Here is a 22720-nt window from a genome sequence, read left to right on the forward strand (position 1 = left end):
CCTTGGTAGGAAGAGTAGAGGCATTGACTATATTTTCTGAATGGAGAGAAAATTCAGAAGTCTGAAGTGCAAAGAGGCTTGGGAGTTCTAGGCCAGAATTCTCAAGGTAAACTTGCAGGTTTAGATAGTAGATAGGAAGGTAAATGCAATGATAGCATTTATTTTGAATGGATTTGAATATAAAAGCAGGGAGATATTTCTGAGGCTCTATAAGGCTCTGGTCAGGCCATATTTTGGGCCGCATATCTCAGGAAGGAGGTACTGGCCCTGGAGCGTGTTCAGAGGAGATTCTCGAAATGGTCCCAGAAATGAACAGCTTGACATATGAGGGACGTTTGAGGCCTCTGGGTCTATACTCCATGGAGTTTAAAAGAATAAGGGGTGATTTCATTGAAACATACAGAATATTAAATAGCTTGGATGAAGTGTTTGTTGGGAAGATGTTTCCATTGGTAGGAGAGACTAGGACCTGAGTGCACAGCCTTAGAGTAAAGGAAAGACCTTTTCGAATAGAGATAAGGAGAAACTTTTTCAGCCACAGAGTAGTGAATCTATGGAATTCACTGCCACAGAAGTCTGTGGAGGCCAGATCATTGAGTATACTAAAGACAGAGATAGGCTTCTTGATTGTAAAGGAGTTCAAGGGTTCTGGGGAGAAAGCAGGAAATTGAGGTTGAGAAACGGATGACGGATCAGACTCGATTGGCTGAATGGCTTAATTTCTATTCCTACGTTTTATGGTCTTATCTCAAATTGGTGTAATAGCTGTTTTGAATTAATGAATTGTAATTATAGCTGAAATGCACAAAAGGAAGTTGCATAAATCTTTTTCTGGAACATAAACATTTTCAGTCTTGTTTAAATCTTATTGAATGATAACAATATCTAAGTAAACAACTCATTTCAATGTAACAGCCATCTCACTCAGAGGCTGAGAACCAAATTGCTGTTGAGAATGATACTAGTGGGACCTACAGGTAAAAAGGAGTTTAAACAAATCAGTTAAGTAATGCTGCATGATATTTGACCTGTGCCATTAACAGGCAGATAACGTGTTTCATCTTTTCTTACCTAACATCCTAGCATCAAGCTTGTTTTCTTCACTATGCTTCAACAATTCCCGCAGAAATGCCATCAAGTACTTGAACACATTTCTGTGACTGCGGGGCAACTGAGATATTAACTGGAGAAAAGGAGCAAATAATTATGATAATGTAAATATGTTCAAAATCATCAATACTATAAAACAATACTAAATATCCAATGTGGCATGGCATAGTGCAAAACACTAAAACATAGAATAATGGGACAGAGTCTAATAATCTTGAAATACCATTTTCATTCCATAGTGAATAAAATGCTGTTTAATAATACTGTACTTTCCAATTATTACCAAATAAATCATATTTATAGGAATCTGGGTTATAAATAAATTTAAATGTGAATCAGTACAGGATTAATGTACCTTTGCATACTGTTTAGATAATCACCAACTCTGTGACATCTTTAATAGGATAAGTAGTCCTAAAGTACTCAACAATTTGATGTCAGAATGCTGTTCTACTACACACAATTTTATTATTCTGTGAGCAAGAGTAAGTGAACAAAGGTGTCATAAGGAAGGTTTTGAAGGGGAGGATGGGGTATTTAAGAGAACAAATAAAATGACTGGGGACAAGATGGCCAAAAGGTTCTGTTACCAATAGTAAAGGATAATTCACAGAAGATGCAGGATGGGGCATAGATTTGGTGAGGTAGATGCAGTTTAACCACTGGAAGGTTTTGGAGACAAATGTGTGGATTTAGAAGTTATTGGAAGTTCACTAGCTTTATTTTGGAGTTAAGGGGGGGGGGGGGGAGGGGGGAGGGGGGGGGGGGGTGGGGTGGGGTGGGGTGGGGTGGCTTATGAGGAAAGGCTGAGTAGATTGGGATTATATTCATTGGAATTCAGAAGAATTGTGGGGGTGGGATCTTATGAAGGAAATTGATAAAATAGAAATAGATAGGCTGTTCCCACTGGGAGGTGAGACAAGGACAAGAGGGCATGGCCTCAAGATTAGAGGAAACAGGTTTAGAACTGAACATCTTCAGCCAGAGGGTTGTTAATCTATGGAATTCCTTGCCCAGGGAAGTAGTTGACACTACTTCAGTAATTGGTTTTAAAGCTAAGGTAGATACTTCTTTGAAAAATAAAGGAATTAAGGGATATGGTGAAAACACAGGTAAGTGGAGCTGAATCCAAGAAAAGATTAGCCCTGATCTTATTGAGTGGTGGAGTAGGCTCAAAGGGTCGGACGGCCTACTCCTGCTCCTCGTTCTTATGTTCTATTGAGATGACCAAAGAGGATTCAGCAGGAGTTGGCAAGAATAGGGGACGAAAGGTGAATACGAAATAGTGTAAGAGATGTGCATAATGAAGCCTAAGTGTATGTGTTTACAGTGATTCTGTTGAAGGACAAAGTTAAAAATCTCACAACACCAGGTTATAGTCCAACAGGTTCATTTGGAAGCACTAGCTTTTGGTGTGCTGCTCCTTCATCTGATGAAGGTGGTGTTGTGTGATTTTTAACTTTGTCCACCCAGTCCAACACCAGCTCCTCCACATCTGTTGAAGAAGCCAGGCTAGTAATGTGTTCCTCTTGAAAAAAACTTTTTGTCAAATGGGAATCTGGGTTTTTGGTATTTCTGCAAGCTCAGTTAGTTACTTATCATGAAAAGCTACAATCCAACAAGGTGCTCTTAGCAATACAAGCATAATGTCTGCATGACATTAATGCGAATCAGGAATAATCTTTCCTTAGCTCACAAACTAAATGATGATTGAGAAAGGAAAGTGTCATTAGAAGTTCACAACATGAAATCCAAAAAACAAAGGTCACCCTTAATACAAGAAAATTCTGAGAGGAAACCTGGCACTGTGGAGGAGGGAAATCCCACTGACACTTTCTAGCAGAAAGCTTTTGGCAAGGTTACTTCACAAGATTAAATTTTGTAGCATCAGTAGAAAGTTAAAACTCTGGATTAGGAATTGCTCAGACTCCCAAGATCAAAAAGCTGCAGTTAACAGATGTATTTCAGCTTGGAGATATGTTACCAGTGGAATCAGTCTTCTTTAGAGATACACAAGGGAGAGTCAAGAGTATGGCAGATAAATTTGCAGATGAACAACATTGAGAAAGGGTTAAGATTCCAGAAAAGTAATCAAATCCAAATGGATTTACTTGTGCTGGGTGACTGGATCTTACATTAAAAACTAAGGATTAAGTTTATATAAATGTAGTGCCAGGCATGTTGGTAATGACAGCACAACATGAAGTGTCATTTGCTGGGGTCAATACTGAACAAATCAAGAAAAAGAAATATTGTGCTACTGTGCACAGATTGCAGAAGGAACATCCTGGATGTGGAGAAATTGTACCTAAAGCTGACAAAGATAGGGTTATATCAATAGAACTGTTCAGCAGAAATCAAAAGGAGCCTATTTTGACATTGTATGTTTCAGTGGTCAAATCACACCTTGCATATTATGCCCTGTTTTCATTCCACTCCCACTAAATGGGCAATGTAGTGGTTTTTAAAAAGACTAGACTTGGGCTACAAAATCGATTCCTAATTTAAAAATCCTGAATTATGCAGATATGTTCAAGATCTCAGATTATTTAATCCACAGAGAAGTCTAAACTAAATGGTTGGATTCAGTACCAATAGTTATTTTGTTCCTGTTTGACAGATGGGTAGGATAGGGGATTCTGAGTTTAATCTATGTAGAAGTTGGAATGGCTGGATGTTATGCATTCTTTCTTATTGCAGAGAATTTTGAGCCATCAGAATACGTTTTCACTGCTATGATGAAACAGACTCTTGGTATTGTTTCAAGAGCAAGTTAAATCAATTCCTGACAGAGCAGAAATCACAATACTGTATATGGAAGTTCTTTTTACAGGTAATACTGGATTCATATGATTTCCCTGGACTGGTTTCCTTTCCTTTATCTACTTTCACGTAGTGATCCTTTATTTGCTTTCATTTTGCTCTCCTGGGAGATTGTATGGTTGCACGGCTGGGAAACTGTTCAGCCATGATTGTCTAGCCATTGTAATATGGACCAGGCTGGCTGAACCAGCTGGGCTTTTCCTGCCATCTTCATATATTTGTAAAACAAGGTTTCATTTATATGCTTCACGTACTTGAGAATTCGCTTCAATAAAATTTGCTATACAATTCAGGCTTGTCAGTTTACACAATGTGGAGCTAATCTCCCTTAATCTGCGTGCCTTACTCTATGAGAGAGGAGCATGCCATCATCCAAGATGTAGTTTACAAGTGGAATGTATTTAACGTATTCTCAACATCCAGGAACAGAATACAAATGAAGGCTCACATCCTGTGGACGCATGCTGGCCCATATGCTATGTGAGATATAAAATCCATAAATAATAGTTCATTAGAATTTTACATTGCATGGTCTTGAACAAGTCACTCTAATGGTAGCAGGAATATTCTCTAGTCTGGAACCATCTGAAAGTCTTGGTGATTTGGTTCTAATTGAGATTTCTCAATACTGACAAGAATTGCAATCTTGCTGATAAAGCTTAAATCTTTGATGATATGGCAACTATGTTCAGATGGTTCAGTGATCTGGATAGATAAAATCTTGTAGCCAGGGAAACCTGCCACTTCAGATACTTTTTGAATTGGGTGTTAGGGTCCAAGTTAGAGCTGGTTATTTACTATTGAATTGATCAAAATTTTCTTTTTATAAACTTAATTCCATGTTCTTTCTGCATAAAATCTCTACTGATGCAAGTTTATTACAAACTATGCAGTTGCAAATCACCTGGGTTACAATGAGGTAAGGACCCATCTAAATTGAGGTAAAGGATCTATTTAAATGCAAAAGGCTTCAATTAAGGTAGCTATGTTAATTGCATGTAGGATTCTTCAGGGCTTGACAGTGTAAATGCAGAGAGAATGTTTCCCCTCATGGGAGAGTCTAGAGCTAGAGGGCACAGTCTCAGAATAAAGGGGCATCAATTTAAGACTGAAATAAGGAGGAATTTCTTCTTTTAGAAGGATTGGATATCTTTGGAAGTCCTTGCCATAGACAGCTGTGGGGTCAGAGTCCTTGCATATATTTAAGTCTGATATACATAGGTTCATGATGGGTAGGGGAAATCAAGAGTTACATAGAAAATGAGGAAAGTGGATGAGTGGTAGTCAGATCCTACTGATTGGCGGAATAGAGTCAATGGTCTACTCCTGTTCCTTTTTATGGTTTTTTTATTTATATATATATACAGAATAAAAGGTATGCTAATTTATGCTGTGAGCCCCATTTTATACAGTATCATAATAGTCACACAACAGTAGTGGAACTTTAACTTTTACCTGTCTACAGCTGCGATTATCAAATGAGGTTTCTAGGCATCTAACATGCAGCTCATAACATATCACAGGCTCTGGAAGCGCTTCAAGGAAGATGAGCAAAGCTTCAGCTACTGAATGATTACTGCCAGCTGGCATGTGAAATCAGGAAAAATAAACAGAATTGATTGGTCAAGTATTTAATGGCAGACATAAATTAGGGCTAGTATAAAATATTCAAGGGAAATATATGGAATTGCAACAAAACTTACATTGTTATTAATGAAGGGATTAAAAGTTTGATTAGAATGAAAAATTAAATTCCTAAAATTCTCCTTCACTGAACACAATATCCAGCAACCTTTCATCAAATTTGGTCAGCACTTTTCATGACAGATTTTACTGAAACCATTGTTGCACCCTCTGTTGGAGCCTTGCCCTCCCCTCGCCAACAACCCTGCTCTGATTTGCTACACCAAAGTCTAATTGTAACCAAGATATGGATAGAAATACTGTTCTCTAAAATACTGCAAACAGCTAATTACTGCCAATGCATGAAAGCAACTTGGATGGGTTTAGATAAAATGCAATTAAGATAGACGAGATTACAGCAGTGAAACCATGTCTTCTATCGGCATTACGAACACATTATTTGTCTACTCAAAAATCATGTGCTTTTAATACCAAAGAATAGTTAGAAATTTAGATCAATCTTTCCAATCTAACTCTGCTTTCTGGCTCTTCTATAAACACTTGAGGTTACACCACAGACATACGCAATTTCGACTCAGTACATATGCAATACGCTAAAGAACAGCCCTGATCTTTCTATGCATAATTCTGGTTAATATACGAAGCCTCTCATTTGTTACTTCCTTTACACAAGATATTCTCTTGAATTATTTTTCTTCTTCATGCCTAAAATGGCAGGGGGGAGGGCAGGTAACGATCATTGTTGGTTCAAGATGTTAGCGACTCAAGTTCCTGAATTCCTGCCATGGCTCATGTGATTGATAGGCTGATTCTTGACCTGCAGATCTGTGGGCACATGGAACAAGACAACCTTCGAGGCAGTAGGATCTAGAATGCAGGATTTCCTTTCTTTGCTTTTCTTCTCATTGCTAAAGGTGTTTGAAGTTGAAATATGATGCAACTTGATGACAAGTTTGACTTTTGAACATCTGTGTAGCAAGTTCCTCTAAGTTATCAATACCAACGCTACTAGATTTCAGATCTGATTTGAAATGTTTCCCATGTCTTTCACCAGAGCACTGACATTTGAGAGTTAAAAAAAACAGCAAAGTTTTTCAGCCATCTGGAAACAGTGCCCAGTCCACTGTAGTTGATTTTGAAGGAGTTTTGCCTAGATGCTTGAAGAGCTGGCTTCAAGAGGGATAAGAGCATTTTTTTGGTAATTCTCCAGAGAATATGGTGTCTCCTCAGTGCTCTTACGTGTCAATGATACACAGTCCAGGTCTCACTGCAGGACAGGAGTGTGGTGATAACAACTTTCCTACGTACCAGAACATTTGATGATTTGTAGAGTCTTTGCTGACAATGCTTTCTGTCAATGTTCAGAGGCAGAACTGTCTCAGTTGACCCAGTATTCCTCACCTTGTCATTAAATGGTGTCCTTTTGAGAGAAATGGCTGCCAGGAAATGGGAAGTGCTCAACATATTTCAGAGTCCATCCTTCAGCGTATGTGGGATTTTTGACTAACTATATCTGGTGTTATACAAATTTTACATTAGATACATTCAAGGTCAGACTAAGTCTCTTTTGGTCAGAACTGAAGAGATCAAGTGTGGTGCAAATCTGGTGTAGTAGAGCAATGACATTGTAGTCACCCACATATTTCAAATTAAATAGATCTAAAGTAGTCAGTTTAACTGTGCCACTGAGGTGGCTGAGGTTGAAGTTTTCCATTTGGGTGGTATTTAATACTCACAAAAGAGGGTGGTTGATCTTTGAGGAGATGAACAACACTATCTGGGAGATTGTAAGTAGTATGGGGGCCATTATAGTCTTGCTTAACCAGCCTGCATTTTGAAAGATTTCCCAGTCAAGACAGTAATGATCATGAAGCAGTTGCAGGAACGTAATAAGATTTCTTCCACACAGTCTCGTGATTTGCTGACTAAAATGTGATGAATGCAACAAAGAATTCCATGTGTTGTTCTTGTTAGGTTCACTGGAGTCACTCAGCAGCAAAGATAATGTCAGAGGTTCCTCCAGAAGATGTAAACTACACTGTGCATCTGGTACAATTTTCTCAGCTGCAAGTAGTAGCCAATTCAAAGAATACTTGTCAGGATTTTCCCGCTATGGAGGAAAGTGAACAGTTCCTACAGCACGATTTATGCCCTTTCTCTAATAACATTGTTATATTCCTTAAGTCAAGTGGGGGGGGGGGGGAGCAGTTCTTTCTCTATTCAAATCTGTGGCAAATTACCCATCAATTGCTCCATAGGGTACTGGTAGATAGCCTGAAAAGCAGCAGCTGCTACTCTGGATTGAGAGGTGTTCTTCAGAGAGCAAGCAAGTGAAACAAAGTATTTCCAATAACTTTAAAGAAGCTATTAAATTGCAGTAGTCATTTACATTATCAATTTCATAAATTTTAATAAGCACTTAAACAAACATTAACATTTTAAAAAGATAGCTTCCCTTGAATGCAATATAAACAAACTCATTAATATATATTGATCATTTGATTTGTTTGACTGAATTGATTTATTTATTGTCACAAATATCCACTCTCCGGCACCATCTTAAAACACAGAAAAATAAACCAAAACAGAATATAAAGGCAGAAGCATAAAGAAGAAGCGTTCAACTTAACTATCCTTCTTATTAAATGTTCTGCCATGGGCATGGTGGTCAGGTAAGAGTCCCTACATTGCCACAGTTTGGAATTGAAGTCGCCACTTGTCGGCGCCATCTCACCACTGACAGTCCTAACTGGACCCTGCCAATGTTGATGCCACCAATGCTTCTGGGTACCGCACTGGCCCAAACTCCACTTCACTGCTGCTAGGTGTCCACTTCGCACCCACCTCGCCAATGCAGCAGCTGCTGCAAGGTCTTGGAGGCCCAAACTCGCCTCCAACATAGCAGCTGAGAATCCGGACTACGACTGCCTTCTCAGTGCACAATTCCGCCCCCCCCCCACCCCCCCGTAACCCAAATCCTTTCTCACCCGGAACATGATTCCGCGCTCGGCCCACTCAGGTCCATGCATCTCCCTCATTATGTACTGTAATCCACTACATTAGAGGGTCTCTTCCATTTTCTAGATGGTTTGAAGATAAATACAGTGGATGTCTGAAGAGATTTTGCATGGGGGGAGGAGGAGAAGGAGGAGGAGGTGGAGTTTACCTGCATTGGTCTTTAAAATGTCATGATCAGATGCAGAAATAAAATCAAGAAAGCTAAGGGAATGCTGACCTTTTATAGCTAGAGGACTGGAGTACAAGATTGCAAAATTATGCTGTTATTGTAAAAAACTTTAGTTAGACCACACTTGGAGTAGTGAGATCTCGACATCACATCTTAGGAAGGATTATCTGACCTTAGAGGGAGTACAGTGTAGGTTTACAAAAATGATATCTGGACTTCAGCAATGAACTTATGAGGAGACATTATACAAATTAGGCCAGTTTTCTCCAGAATGTATAAGGTTAAGGGGCAATCTGACTGAAGTCTTTAAATATTAACAGGAAAAGACAGGGTAGATAAAATAAACTACTTCCACTGGTTTGGGATCTTAGGACTAAAGGGTAATGTCCAAGAGTTAGGGCCAGACTGTTCAAGAGATCTGTTAGAAAGTATTTCTGCACAGTGGGTGGCAAAAGTTTGGAACTCTCTTCTGTAAACACTAGTGGATGCCAAATTTGTTGTTAATCTTTTGTTCAGCAAAGGTATTATGGGATATGGGCCAAAGGCAGGTATATGGAATTAGGCTACAGATCAGCCATGATCTCACTGAATGTGAAACAGGCAAAGGACTGAATAGCCTACTCTTGGTGCTATGTTCAAGAAAAAAAACTAAAATCAACATGGCCATTTCATTAAAAAAAACATAGTTCCACAGTTTGACTGGTCTTAGCATTAAAGCAGTTTTAATCAAATGTGCCCCTAAGGAGCACTGATAAAATTAATTTCAATGGGAATTGGGCCAACCTCCACTTCTTAGGGACATTCGTATTGGACTCGAAACTATTTCTCCCAACAGATGCTCCCTGACCTGAATTTCTGTTCTATTTGGCAATCCTCCGCTGGTTGCAGACAAACCAAGTATGAAAGATATAGGTGTATTTGTTAGTGGTTATTCACCTCAGAGTCAGAACATTGATGAAGCTGTTCAGGAGCTCCTGCAGCAATGACCTTCCTTCCATCAGAAATAGGGATTCTTGCTGAAGATTGCAGAATGTACACACTATTTGGGACACCTCACATACTGAAGCAGTTTGTGTCAACAATATGTAGCAAGACTGGACAACATTCAGGCTCAAGCTGATCAGCAGAAAGTAATAGTTTAACTACACAGTGTAAGGAAATGATCATCTCCAATAATAGAATCTAGCCACCTCCATATTGCATTCAAGAACATTACTATAACTGAATCCTTCATTATCAAAGTTTGTGCTACTACTGTCAACAAATTGCACTGATCAGTGTCTTCAAGAGTAGACCTGAGAATAAGAATACTGAAATGAGCAATTCACCTCCTGACTGCCAATAACCTGTCCATCATCTATAAGGTAAAGTTAGGAGCATTACTTATACTCTTCACTGGCCTGCATGGGGTTCCAAAAGCACTTAAATGCTGAACATCATCCAGGACAAAGCAGTCAATTTGACTAACATGCCATCTATCACCTTTCACATTTACTCCCTCTCCCAACAACACGCAATGGCAGCAATGCATACCAGCTACGATCTGTAACTAATGAAGTCTCTTTTGACAATACCTTCAAAATCTCCAACATCTTGGAACAAAAGCAGATGTACCATTTGCACTTCCCCACCAACCCAACATCGTGACTTAGAATTATACTGTTGTTTCTTCACTGTCATTGGAAACTCTCCCCTAGTAGGTGCGTGGGAATTCCTACATCCGATGGATAGCAACAGCTGAAAAAGACAGCTCAGCGACACCTTCAAAATGACACCTAAAATTAGGGATGAGAAACAAATGCTACCTTGCTTGCATTACCTACATCCCATGAAATTAAATACAACTTGATACTTGCTCCTTGTTGCACTGTAAAGGATACGAATAGTTTGTGGAATGCTCATGTCCAAGCAGTCAAAAATCTGTTGAAGTTCTTCCTGTGTACCAGGTGTCTGGAACAAATCCTCCTGTCAAGGCAGCGAAAGGTTAATAAAATCCCTTCTAGGTTTTTGAATCTTTTGCACTGATGAAAATTCACAGTTCTAATTCTCCTACTTTGTTTCATATACAATGGTGAATAAGTGAGAGAATTTATTTTGAGAAATGCAAAAAAAGTGAGCTGTGCAATTGAAATTTTAAGTCCAGACTTCAGGTCTCATTGCTGTAGGCTACCTACAATTATCAACAGATAATAAATAAACCATGCTTAAAAAAGGCTCCAGTGAGCATATTGAGGCATTAAGCATATGGTTTGAAGGCTTCAGGTACTTCTTATGAAAGAAGAGAACTGTATGGAGAATGAGGGGGTTGAAAAGAATTAGCTTGCATTTCTGTTTAGTTTCATAAAATCCCTAAAGTGTGGAAGCCATTTGGTCCATCGAGTTCACAGCAACCCTCTGAAGAGCATCCCACCCAGACCCACCCCAGTAACCTTGCATTTACCATAGCTAACCCACCTGACCTGCACATCCCTGGACACTATGGGCAATTGAGTATGGCCAATTTGCTTAACCTACACATCTTTGGACTGTGGGAGGAAACCTGATCACCCAGAGGAAACCCATGCAGACACACAGCAAGAATATGCAAACCCCACACACAGACGGTTGCCCGAGGCTGCAATCAAACATGGGTCCCTGGCGCTGTGAGGCAGAAGTGCTAACCACTGAGCCACCTTGCTGCTCCTTACTGTTTCCTTATTTATCGTGAGTCCTGAAGGTGTGCAAATTGAACAAGGTCAGGCTTCATAGTGATGATTTTTGTGGTCTTTGCACTACTGCTTTAGACCCTTACATTATGAATAGCCAGAATATCGAATCATACCCCAGCAATGGTCAACATCTTCAGGCAAGGCAGGGTGATAATGAAAAACATTTAAGAGAAAATGACTATGGATTGTGAAAACTCAGTGCCACAGCTGTAGTAGGTAGACGAACTTATTCCACTATGTTAAAATGCTACAGCATTATCCTTATTTTTGCAAAATTATAATTGCTCAGACAGAACTTGTTTCATTAACCAGAATCAGGATGTAATTAACTAGTTTTACTGGATTACAAATATTCAACTACAAGATCATAAGACTTTGTCTGTAATCATATGCCTCATCGGCAAAATGCTTTCTTTTGATAAATGATGAATGAGTCACATGAATGATAGCTTATAGGCAGAAGACAATGAAAATTAACTGCATGTACCTGTCGACTTGCATTTTTAAAGAGATGATCCACCAACAACCAAATTTCTTTTGGAATCTGCAGAGGTCTATTGTCAGTTCCTGCATTATCCACTGAGACAAGTTCTAAACGAGATTTCTCCTATTAAACAGAATATTTAAACAATTCAGGGTCACTTGCTGTAAAAGAGACAAATCACTTACTGTGCAATTTCTGTTCATTCAAATCCAAAGCAGGAACTAAGCTATGTATAATTAAAATGTACAACAGTTATTTTCTGTATTTTTAATCATTATTTATAACTCTAATATTGTTCATCATGAAGCTCAACTAATTATTAATTTTAGAAATCAAGCACATAAATTTAATTTCCTCCCCAGAAAAATTCACACAGAATTCTACGTGATAACAGTGTTCTGTGATTGAATACTGTATTCAGAAATCATGTTAGTCCTCTAATATCAGTAAAGGGCCATGACCTGACCACTGACAAAAATTCTCACTTTTTTTAAATACATGAATGAATGGAAAAAACATTTCATTCCTTCGCACCATATGAAAACATACTGCAGTGACGATGGCTTTGCACCAACTTTCTTTTTGGTCCTATCAGTAATGTTTTATGAAGAATGCACAGATTTGCATTATGAATAGCTGGGTGACTACTCAAAGGTCAAGGCTTCAAACGGAGTTGTAGGAAGGAAATAAATGCAGGAGTGCTAACAAGAAGAGTCACAAAACCTACCCAGGGAAAGAACTGGAGAATTGCTAGAAAAAAGGTGCGGGCTCAAACTGTTAGTGGCAGGAATGCATGATTCAGTTATCTTTCGTTTGGCTAATTACATAAAATCAGGCATGACATCATGAAATTAACAACGTTCCAGATTTTACAGCATAATTGCACAGTATGTCTTAAAGAGATAAAATTGATTAAAACTTATTCAATTTTCAGCTTGTAATTTAGGAAAAGTAGTAGAATTATTTTGGATTTTACTCAAATATGTAAAATAAATCAATGTATTGTTGGGAAATTAGTTAAAAAAAGACATTTACATGGTTGAAAAGTATGCATTCTTCCGGGTTTTATATCAATACATTTCCTGTGTGTAAATGCATTGTGGTAGGGGTCTTAATAGACATGTAGAGCAGGAAAAGAAGCACGTACTTTTTGGAAACTGGCAGAAATAATCTGAATAATGATAAATGGAAAAGTTGGGATTTTAAAAGAAGAGAAATTGCAATAGCAAAAGGAAAATATCAGGAAAAAAGGGTAGGAAAGGTAGCATATTTTTGCCAAATAAACAAAACAGTCAATGAAAATATTGCTTATTAACAAACCAATGCTACTGCTTTTACCCAAGAGAACCAATAGATCTCATTTCCTTGTACTGAAACTTGATTTTTGTCCAGTATTTTCGATAGCATTAAAGCCACAGATACGCAGGCAAGTTTTTTAACCCCCGGTTCAATATTCCTTACAGCATAACAATCTGTTACTACTTCACACAACTGCTGGTGTTGCCTTTAAGTCAGAATTCAAATAGAGCTAAATTATGGCAAGATACACAAGATTTAGCACTGAAACAGCCTTTTTTTGTTGGCAATTTATAAATGAACTGGATATTGGAATGCAGAATAAAATTTCAAAATTTGCCAATGGTATCAAGCCTGGAAGAATGGCAAAACAGTGAAGATGGTACAAATCGAATGCAACAGAAACAGGTGACAAATGGCAATCAGAATTTAATATTGAAAGTGCTGCTTTTTGGCAGAAGGGAGAGTGAGGATTATGGGTTACAGCAAGAGAATGGAACTAATTGCATTGCTCCATAGTGAGCAGGCAGTGATTTAAATAGGTCAAATGGTCATCTATTTCACGCCATTTATTTTTATCATGATTAAAACAAATTATTCAGTGCTTCATGTAAAATTCTACAAATTTCTACACTTGGTGGAGTGTATGTATATATTTTCTGACAGAGTTTTGCAATTGTGCACAAAGAATCCCAGGAGTAAAAACGCCTCAATGAACACTAACAGATCATTTGGTTCAAGCGCATATGGATATTTTAGACAATGAATTCGTTCTAGTATGTGTAGGTAGCAAAATCAAACCATAAAGATGTTAGCTGATAACACTGGCATTCCTGAAACTGATAACTTACTCAACCGCCCTTGAAATTCTGAAGATGTCAATGCTATATTTTACAAAATCATATGGAATGTATTGTTACGTTCTATCTGGCCCATTACGCACCTGTGGGTCATTCAGTAAGCACTGGTAGATTGTGTGTTCACTAGAAATTCTCCAGAAATGTATTCTGACAGGTTTTAGCATACCCCTTTTAATTTTATATTAAAGTCATGGTCTGGGTTAAAAACTCCCTGTTTTAATATCCAAGATTACAAGTTTGTGTCAGTTAGCTGATTTCAGCCAGATCATGAGTTGGGAAACCACAATTGGCTCAATGTCTAATGGGCTATGGTGGAGTGGGGGGAAAAGTATCAGTTACTTCTCAGTGATTCCTGTGCATATATAGATTAAGAATACGACTTGACCAGTCTGAGGTGTCCTCCAAAATCAAATAGCCTGTTAACAGATACTCAGTAGGTTTAGGGATGAATGGTTATGTCATTGAGATATTAACACCCACGCAGCCACTAAACAGCAGGAGAAAACCTCCAGTCTCTTTACAGCATGTCATTAAGGGATATGGACCAGAGGGAAGTATATATACTTTGGTCAGAGATCAGCCATTAAATGGCACAAGGGATTGATTGGCCTATTCCTATGTTACTGATATGATTATTCAGTGGTTACTTAAGCAGTCAGTTAGCTTAGTTGATGGACAACTGGTTTGTGATGCACGGTGATGCCAATAATGCAGTACAAGTTCTGTACCGGCTGAGGTTATCATAAAGTTCCCTCCTAATCAATCGCTGTCCTCACCTTAGATATGCTGCCCCTCAGGTTAAACAACCACCAATCTCTTCCTATTGAGAGAGCAGTGTCACAGTCCAAAAAGGTTACAGTGAGTTTAGTTAAACCAACAGAAAAGGTGTAATTCCTTCATTGGCGTTTCTGATTGAACAAAGTTATCTTGTTGGAAAACGCCAAAAGTTAAATATTGGCTTCAAACCTGATGGCTTTAGAAATTTCAGAAATATTTAGAAGGGTATTAGATGTAGTCAACCAGTAAAAGTCTAAGACTTCCAAATGTACCATTACCTTATGTAAAATGCTGTCATCATCCTGAACAGGCAGAAGAAGTAGAAAGAAAAAAGGTATCAGCCAGAGAAAGCTTTCTCCAAAAGATCATATGCACAGATTACAGAACTGAGATAAATGCAGCAATAATTACTCCATTCCCTTGGAATGTTGTTTACAATTGTCAAAATGGAAAACTTTTAAAAAAAAACCTTATTTCAGTAATGAACTGAAGTACAACATAACAATTACGAAATGAGAGAATTTTGAAATTGAAAACGGAGTGAATAAAAGAGCCAAGTCAGCCAAGTCAGGTGGAGGACAAGATGAGTCAAGATAAAACTCTCTTTATTCAGTTCCAAAAATCATAATTTAACTTTAATCTCGAAGAGTACTCCTAATTGCCTTGGTGTAGCATTTCCCACCATTCAAGATTTAAATGACTCTAAATTTGTCCAAAATATCTTTGACTATTTTAAAAAAAACTAATCATAGTGAGGGCAATAAATGTTAAACTGCAAAGTTTAAAATGTTGGTTATAGACCGTTCACTCAAACTGTTCTAGTCATGAGTTTTATTTCTAGCTCAAACACTACAAATGCCAACACACTGCTTACATGCTCCCATACCTATATTGCCAGCTCTCATCCCATTAGCCCTCAATTACATACAACCATTACTAGGCCCTTAGTTCCACTTAGGTCTCACACATCTATGCCAGAGCCTACTAGATGATAACAATGAACACCAGAAAATGGAACATCCTTCAGTTAAAAGTAAATTCAAATCAGGTAAACAACACAAAAATCAGCAGAAATCTTTTTACAATATACCCTCACCGTAGTCTCAGAGGTTCATTCCCTATTATAGGAGTGTAACATTTCCCACTTTCTCACACCAGTGGGAGTGGCCTTACCATTTTAGAAAGTTTTGTGCTGCAGGCCTATACTTCCCAAAGTGATTCTCATACAGCGCCTTTACAAGTAGATGCAAAAGACATTCAATTCTATTCGTCTGGCTAGATTTGAATTCAGACGTGAAAAGCCAGCGTTTAAACCAAATAAAGACTTGAATCAGAGTTCAAAAATCATTGCTAAGATAATTCAACAATTGGCAATTGACAAACTGAGATGACTGTTACTGTAATGGCTGCAGGTATACTCAGCAGAAAGAAAAAGTGCTGAGGGACAATAGTGGCACAATCATAGTACACATGTTTATGGGAGATGCATCACCTTTTACTCACAGAATAAACAATATAAATAAAAAGTGCCAACTAAACATCTTTTCCACATAAACACCATTTTCTTGCTCTCAAATACATTTCTCCATAATTGTAATCTCCACTACTGATCCCCCTGCTGTTGTTAGGCACACAACACACATAAGCATAAAGCATAATTTGCGCAAATGATAGTAACTCTGCAAGTTGAAAATATTTTCAGAACAACCAACATAATAAATGTTTACATTTTCTACAGCATCCTCCAAGTGCATTTTCATTGTGGTTCTCTAATCTCTATAGATACACAAATTTTTATTATTAGGTAACCAAATGGACAAAAACACCATTTCCTCAACCAGAACTGAAGTTCAATCATGATTTGTTCACAACAACCAAAAGCCCAACCATTTGGTGCTGTTGCTGATGGAAACATCCCGTTACTTTAAGGAAAATGACATCTTAAGAATTTAAATTTTTCAATAAATAAAGCCACAGTGACGCAATGAGAGTACGCTGCCATCAGCAACATTTCTCTATGATAACAAAGACTCGATATTTTAAAAAAAGTTGTTATTATTGTTGATTGAGGGGAAAATAGAAAAGCAGGACTATAGAAACAGAGCATGAAAATGGGCACAATGAGCAAGAAGACCTTGTTCCATGCTGCATGATTCTCTGGAAACAAAATTTAATTTTTGTCTCTCTGTTTAAATTGGAGGGTGAGGTGGGAGTATTGTGGGAAAAAAGGCCTTGCAAAGGGCAGTGTCCAAAATTTTATAAAATATTAATCATGTAGATCTTTTAACATGAATTCAATTTCTTACCAGGTCTATAAGCTTGGTGATGGGCACTTCTCTTATTGGCTTCTTCATTCGACACAGTGATTCAAGTGATGTACCAAAGCAGCTTGGCAGGTAGTTACCACCAATAGTAAGGAAGTAATCTTTGCCCCGATCCAGATGCAAAACCAAGATGTCCTCAATCTTATCCTCAGTTGAGTTTAATAATGTCACAGTATCCTTACTAACATAAACTTCAAGTGATATATCCACAGATTCATCTGAAATAGAGCATTCAGAAGCACTCAAATGTTACTTTAAAAAAAAGAGATGTTTAGACGAAGTCACAGCAATTTGCATTGACGTAGTACTTTCAAAATAAAGCTGCTAAGGGCTTGACAATTGACATAAGTAGTCGAAAAACTATGGACTGAGCAATTAGAAAAGATGATTGAGCTCATTTGAAAAACAGAAATGCATGCATGTAGATTAAGATTTTTATTTAATCCATATTATCACTGATCCACTGTAAATTGGATCTTTTTATATTTGATAGTGTTCCCTTACCGCTACAGTTTAGGTCACCTATTGGGTGAGCATTGCATTTGGTAAGGAAACTTGAGGGCCTTCTGTTACTGCACACAATGCAACCACAAGTACAGAATATTTCATATTGTCATACACAGTTGATCCTACAACTGCCCCATGTTTGCACTTTCTATTGTCACCCGAATAATTCTAGGGTATCAACATTCACATGGCAGTTCACTGGTTTCCTCCATAGCCATTGGGAATGCATGGGTTCTCGAGCTTCACAGATACAAAATGTATTTGCTTGAATATTAGTTTCAATTAAATGCTAGTTTGGGGTAAACTCTTGCCAGAAAGTTCGATGGTGTCTTCATTCTGTTGCAGCTTTTGTGTATTCATTCCATCATCATTTCTGATGCATTTAATTTGTGGCCTTACCTTTTTATAAAAATTCTTATGACACAGGTTGCTAGATCTGAAGTGCTCAACATTTTGTTTGCCATATATCTCCTATACAAGAAAACTAAATGATCCTTTATTATACAAGCAAATTTGGACTTCAGATCTCAGATGCTGGGAATTTGGTGAGTTAATGGAATCTTCACTTTCCCTAAAAAAGTTTTATAATTAATGCAAACAATTAAGATTTATCTGTAACTATTTAAATTGAGAACCAGAGACCTAATCAGGAATCACAAACTGTATTGTGAAACAGCAGTAGTTACTTAAATAAGGAAACTAGTATGAATTTATTCTGGCAACTGTGGCTCAGCTAATTCTTTAGTTTCAAATAGAAATATAGTATCTCAGTGCGATTTTGTTACAGAGCACAGATCAAACAAAGTACCAGAACTTTCGTGAGTTGAGGTAACTTTATATACAAGCAAAATTATATGTTTTGCAAATTATTAACATTTAACTGAAAGCTACTACTTCAATTTAGAGGTAAGGAGCCTAAGTAGAGGTACACAAACTATTTGCTGCAGAACAGCTGTCGTTAGTTAATTAAGGAAATAGTTTCAACTGTTTGTTTTGCTGTAACTGGGGCTCAACTAATTTTTTAGTTTCAAAACATGTTAACATAACATCTCAATGTGATTTTACACAGGAATGCTGGGAATTTGGTGAGTTGAGAAAATAAGGCAACGAGGGAAATGTGGTGATTTATTTTAAAAACAAAAACCTTTTCACCTTATGGCTTGCTCCTGAGCAGAGCCGTGACCAAGTTCCTTGAGATTTGCAATTGCTGTTAAGTGTTTAGACGAAATTGGTGGGATTGTGGGAACTGTTGAGAATATCAGATGAACACCCAGGTGCACAAAATACTGGGAGAAACAGTTAGCACTTTGACACTTGAAGATTAGAGCTTGATGGGGCAAGAAAAGAGTAAAAGTTTGGGCAAAGTCAAGATACATGAAAGGGAAAAGATATGGACAACCAATGTACAACACCTTGGACTTAAAAAGAGATAGTAGATAGAAGTATAAGTTATTGGGTGGAATTGAAATAAGGAAGCAATTAAGCATGCTAAATTACATTGTAAGGAAGAGGAGGAGAAGGGATGATTACATTACTTGATTAGAGCATTGCAATACTGGAGAAAGAGAATACTCCAGAGGGTTCAAGTACAAAAACAATTTAGCTCGTAGAGATCAAAAGGGTGAAAGTGCATAGTTCGGTTTGGTTTATAGGACACTAACTGGTGGGAAGGTTGCAGAGGAACAAACCTGCAAAGAAATCAGTTGTGCAAATGTTATAGAGTAGCTACAATTAGGAACTTCAGTTATCTGAATGTAGACAGGGATAATGGGAGTGCAAAGTGCAGAAAGGGGCAAGTGTTTCTATAGTGTGTTCAAGAGAATTCTCTACAACAGTATATGTCCAGGTAAGGAGACAGGACAGTAATGGACCTTTTTGGAAATGAGATGGGCCAGGTAGATCAAGTTACTAAGGGAATGGTTTGGTCACAGTAATCGTATCATAGATTTAGGATGATGGTGGACAAGAACAATGAATGATCCAGAATAACAGCAATTAACCAGTAAGAGCTGATTTTGATGGGGCAAGAAAAGAGTAAAAGTTTGGGCAAAGTCAAGATACATGAAAGGGAAAAGATATGGACAACCAATGTACAACACCTTGGACTTAAAAAGAGATAGTATATAGAAGGTAAAGAAAGTGTGCTTAAGAAAGGTAGAAAATACAGTTGACAGTCGGGCTGACTATAGAAAGTCTAGAATGGAGGTGGAGTAGCAAAAGGGCAGATTATTGACTAATGTATAAAATGAATGCTTTGCATCTGTCTTTACAAAGGACAGAGATGCTAACAAAGGTCGTAGTGACATAGAAGGAATGTCAGTCACTAGAAGGGCTCAAAATTAACAAGCAGGGGGTCCTGGTTAGACTGCATGTGCTCACAGTCGAGAAGGTACCAAGGCCTGACAAGATGCATCCAAAGATACCAAAGAAATTGAATCTGGACATTGAGGCATTGGCCACGACGTTTAGTCTTGCTTAGACTCAGGTGTGATGCCAGAGGACTGGAGAATTGCAGACTTCACACCCTTATTCAAAAGAAGTTTGTAAGGCTGAGTTGAACAATTACAGACCAGCCATCTTAACTTTTGTGGCAGGGGAAACATCTGGAAAAAATTTGGGATAATTACATAGAAAAATAGAAGAGTCATGAGCAAAGCAAGGGCGTGAATATCACTTTCATAGCTATCACCAAGGCATTCAATACTGAGTAGAGGACCACTATGGAAAATCCTTGAAAAACTTGGAGTGTCTTCCCAGGTTCCTGGCCACTGTGAAGCAGCTTTTAATCTTAAAGTTGACATACAAATAGAGTTATAGATACAGGGTAGCAATCTTTTCTGAAAAGGTAATTTGGAGTACTGTCCTGGTCTGTTAGGGATCACAAAAAGGAAACACAGAGGATAACTAGATTTTAACTTATGAATTTTACTTCTAATTAACATAACAACTTATATTTATGTAGCATTACTAAAGTGCAGAAGTTCAAAAGATCAACTCAAAATCTGTCACTAATGCGTGTGTCAGGTCTTACATACCTTCATGTCTTCATGGAGACTAAAGAACTATTAACTAAGGAGGAAAAGTCATAGGCTGAAAAGAACATGAACTCATCATATTATAACCAAAATTTGACAGTGACTTGTAGAATTAAAGTGCGTAACCAGCAGTCCACAACCTGAAGAAATATTGGAGATTTAAGTATAATACTTGATGGTTTATTCATCTCCAAGGCCCTCTTCTATTTCTCAACTGTACCATGGTGGTGTTAATGGTGCTGGAAGTGAAAAAGCTGTCAATTGGCAAGACACACAACTTGGCGATTTCTGTTTTTCTCCAAAGGTTAACATTAAAATATTAAAGCAGAAGAAAAAAATGCAGGGTTACAAAAAAAGAACAGAAGTGAGACTGAAATTAGAGAACACTTTCAAAAGAACCTACAGAAACACGGTGGTCCTGCAGTCTTCTATGCTGTGATACAAATGTTATGATTAAGACTTAGTGAAACTGGGAATAAATTCCTTTTGAACTCTAAACGATACCTATGATTTAGCCTTAAGGACTAAATGTAAAGCTATTTCTAGGTTCAAATAAAACATGGGCTAACAGAACCTGTGATAGTACCATATTATTGAACTACTACACTTTAAAAATATTCTTACTTTACTTACTCGGCTCGAGGTAGCCTTCACAAGGTTCTGCTCGCAGCCATTGTTTGCTGTAATGACTGTCATTTAGTTTAGGAATGAAGGAGAAATGACATGGCACCTGCCCATCATTGGTTATCTGAAACTTTTCCCTTTTCAGCTGTCGGAACTTAACATCCTCAAAGGTAAACTGGAATTAAGAAAGTAAAATAAAATAATGAAGAAAACAGGAGTGTCTTATTGATTCTTTTATTCCATTTATTTCAAAAGCAATGCAAACATTACTCATGCAATTTTAAAAAGAGTTACAGGCTACTTTATTCTTTCATAGGATGTGGGCATTGCTGGAAAGGCAAACATTTGTTGCCTATTCCTAATTGCTCTCAAATTGAGTGGCTTTATAATCCATTTCAGAAGACAGTTAAGTATCATCCACAATGCTGTGGGTCTAGAGTCACGTGTAAGCTAGGTAAATGTGATAGATTTATTTCTACCCCTAAGGAGATCACTGGTGAACAATTGCGTTTGTTTAAAATAGTTAATTATTTTAATTATTAAAACTAGCTTCACATTACATTTATTAACTGAATTTAAATTCCAACAGCTGCTATAGCAGAATTTGAATCCATATCCCTAAAGCAAAGTCTAGGCCTACAGAATACTAACCAGTGACATTACAATTATGCCTCATCCTCTCAAGATTCTGAAATAACTAATCTGTATCTGTTAACATCAATGACCTAGTGCGTTAACATTGCCACTTCCATAAAGCTCAAGGTTTAACCAGATTAACAGCCTGCAAAGCATGGCCATCTCCTACATGGAATATGAAAATTTATCTATTCCACAAGACAATACCAAATTCACCATTTAAGAATTAGTCTGGCTAATGCTAGTGACTGACACATTAAGTTGTAAGGAGCAACATAACATTGTTGCATTGAGCACAGAGATGTAGATTGATTCTGTCTTTCACAATGTAAAGTTTGTTGATGCTAAGCTGATTGACTTCGACAATCCTCAAACTCTTCATACTTTATTGAAAAAATTTCTGAACTAGAATTGAATGTAGAGAAGCTGGCTCCGGCTGCCACGTCATTGATGGCATTGAGTGCCTTCAGTGGTGTTGGAGGTGCATTTACCTCGGCAATTGCAAAGTATTACATTATACTCCTGATTTGGGACTTGCAGGTGATGGATAGTCACTGGCGAGACAAGAGGTGCGTCATTCACTACAGAATGTTTGGCCTCTGACCTCCCACGTAGCCACAGTATCTATATGGCTGGTTTGAATTCAGGTGGTCAATGGTAACTACAATGGTGCTAATAATGGGGAAATTCAGCCCTGGTAATGCT

The 22720-nt window shown here is 37.8% G+C and overlaps 1 protein-coding gene across 4 annotated transcripts in view; it reads right to left on the reverse strand.

Annotated features, from left to right (window-relative positions):
* The window catches only part of ocrl (OCRL inositol polyphosphate-5-phosphatase), a 117900-nt gene that overhangs the window by 12710 nt on the left and 82470 nt on the right, over window positions 1–22720 (reverse strand). For 2 of the 4 annotated variants that reach the window (XM_043704674.2, XM_043704678.2), the window contains 7 exons: window positions 21389–21554; window positions 17196–17431; window positions 15168–15191; window positions 11960–12079; window positions 10645–10729; window positions 5389–5516; window positions 1072–1183 (listed from right to left, as the gene is read on the reverse strand). In XM_043704674.2, the coding sequence (XP_043560609.1) occupies window positions 1072–1183; window positions 5389–5516; window positions 10645–10729; window positions 11960–12079; window positions 15168–15191; window positions 17196–17431; window positions 21389–21554 (871 nt within the window). The remainder of the gene's footprint in view (window positions 1–1071; window positions 1184–5388; window positions 5517–10644; window positions 10730–11959; window positions 12080–15167; window positions 15192–17195; window positions 17432–21388; window positions 21555–22720) is intronic. The other 2 variants (XM_087992051.1, XM_043704675.2) reach the window with 2 other exon arrangements.

Source organism: Chiloscyllium plagiosum, unplaced genomic scaffold, assembly GCF_037043375.1.
Source record: "Chiloscyllium plagiosum isolate Xiang-an unplaced genomic scaffold, Cpla_swu_hap1 HiC_scaffold_11, whole genome shotgun sequence".
Classification (NCBI taxonomy): Eukaryota; Metazoa; Chordata; class Chondrichthyes; order Orectolobiformes; family Hemiscylliidae; genus Chiloscyllium; species Chiloscyllium plagiosum.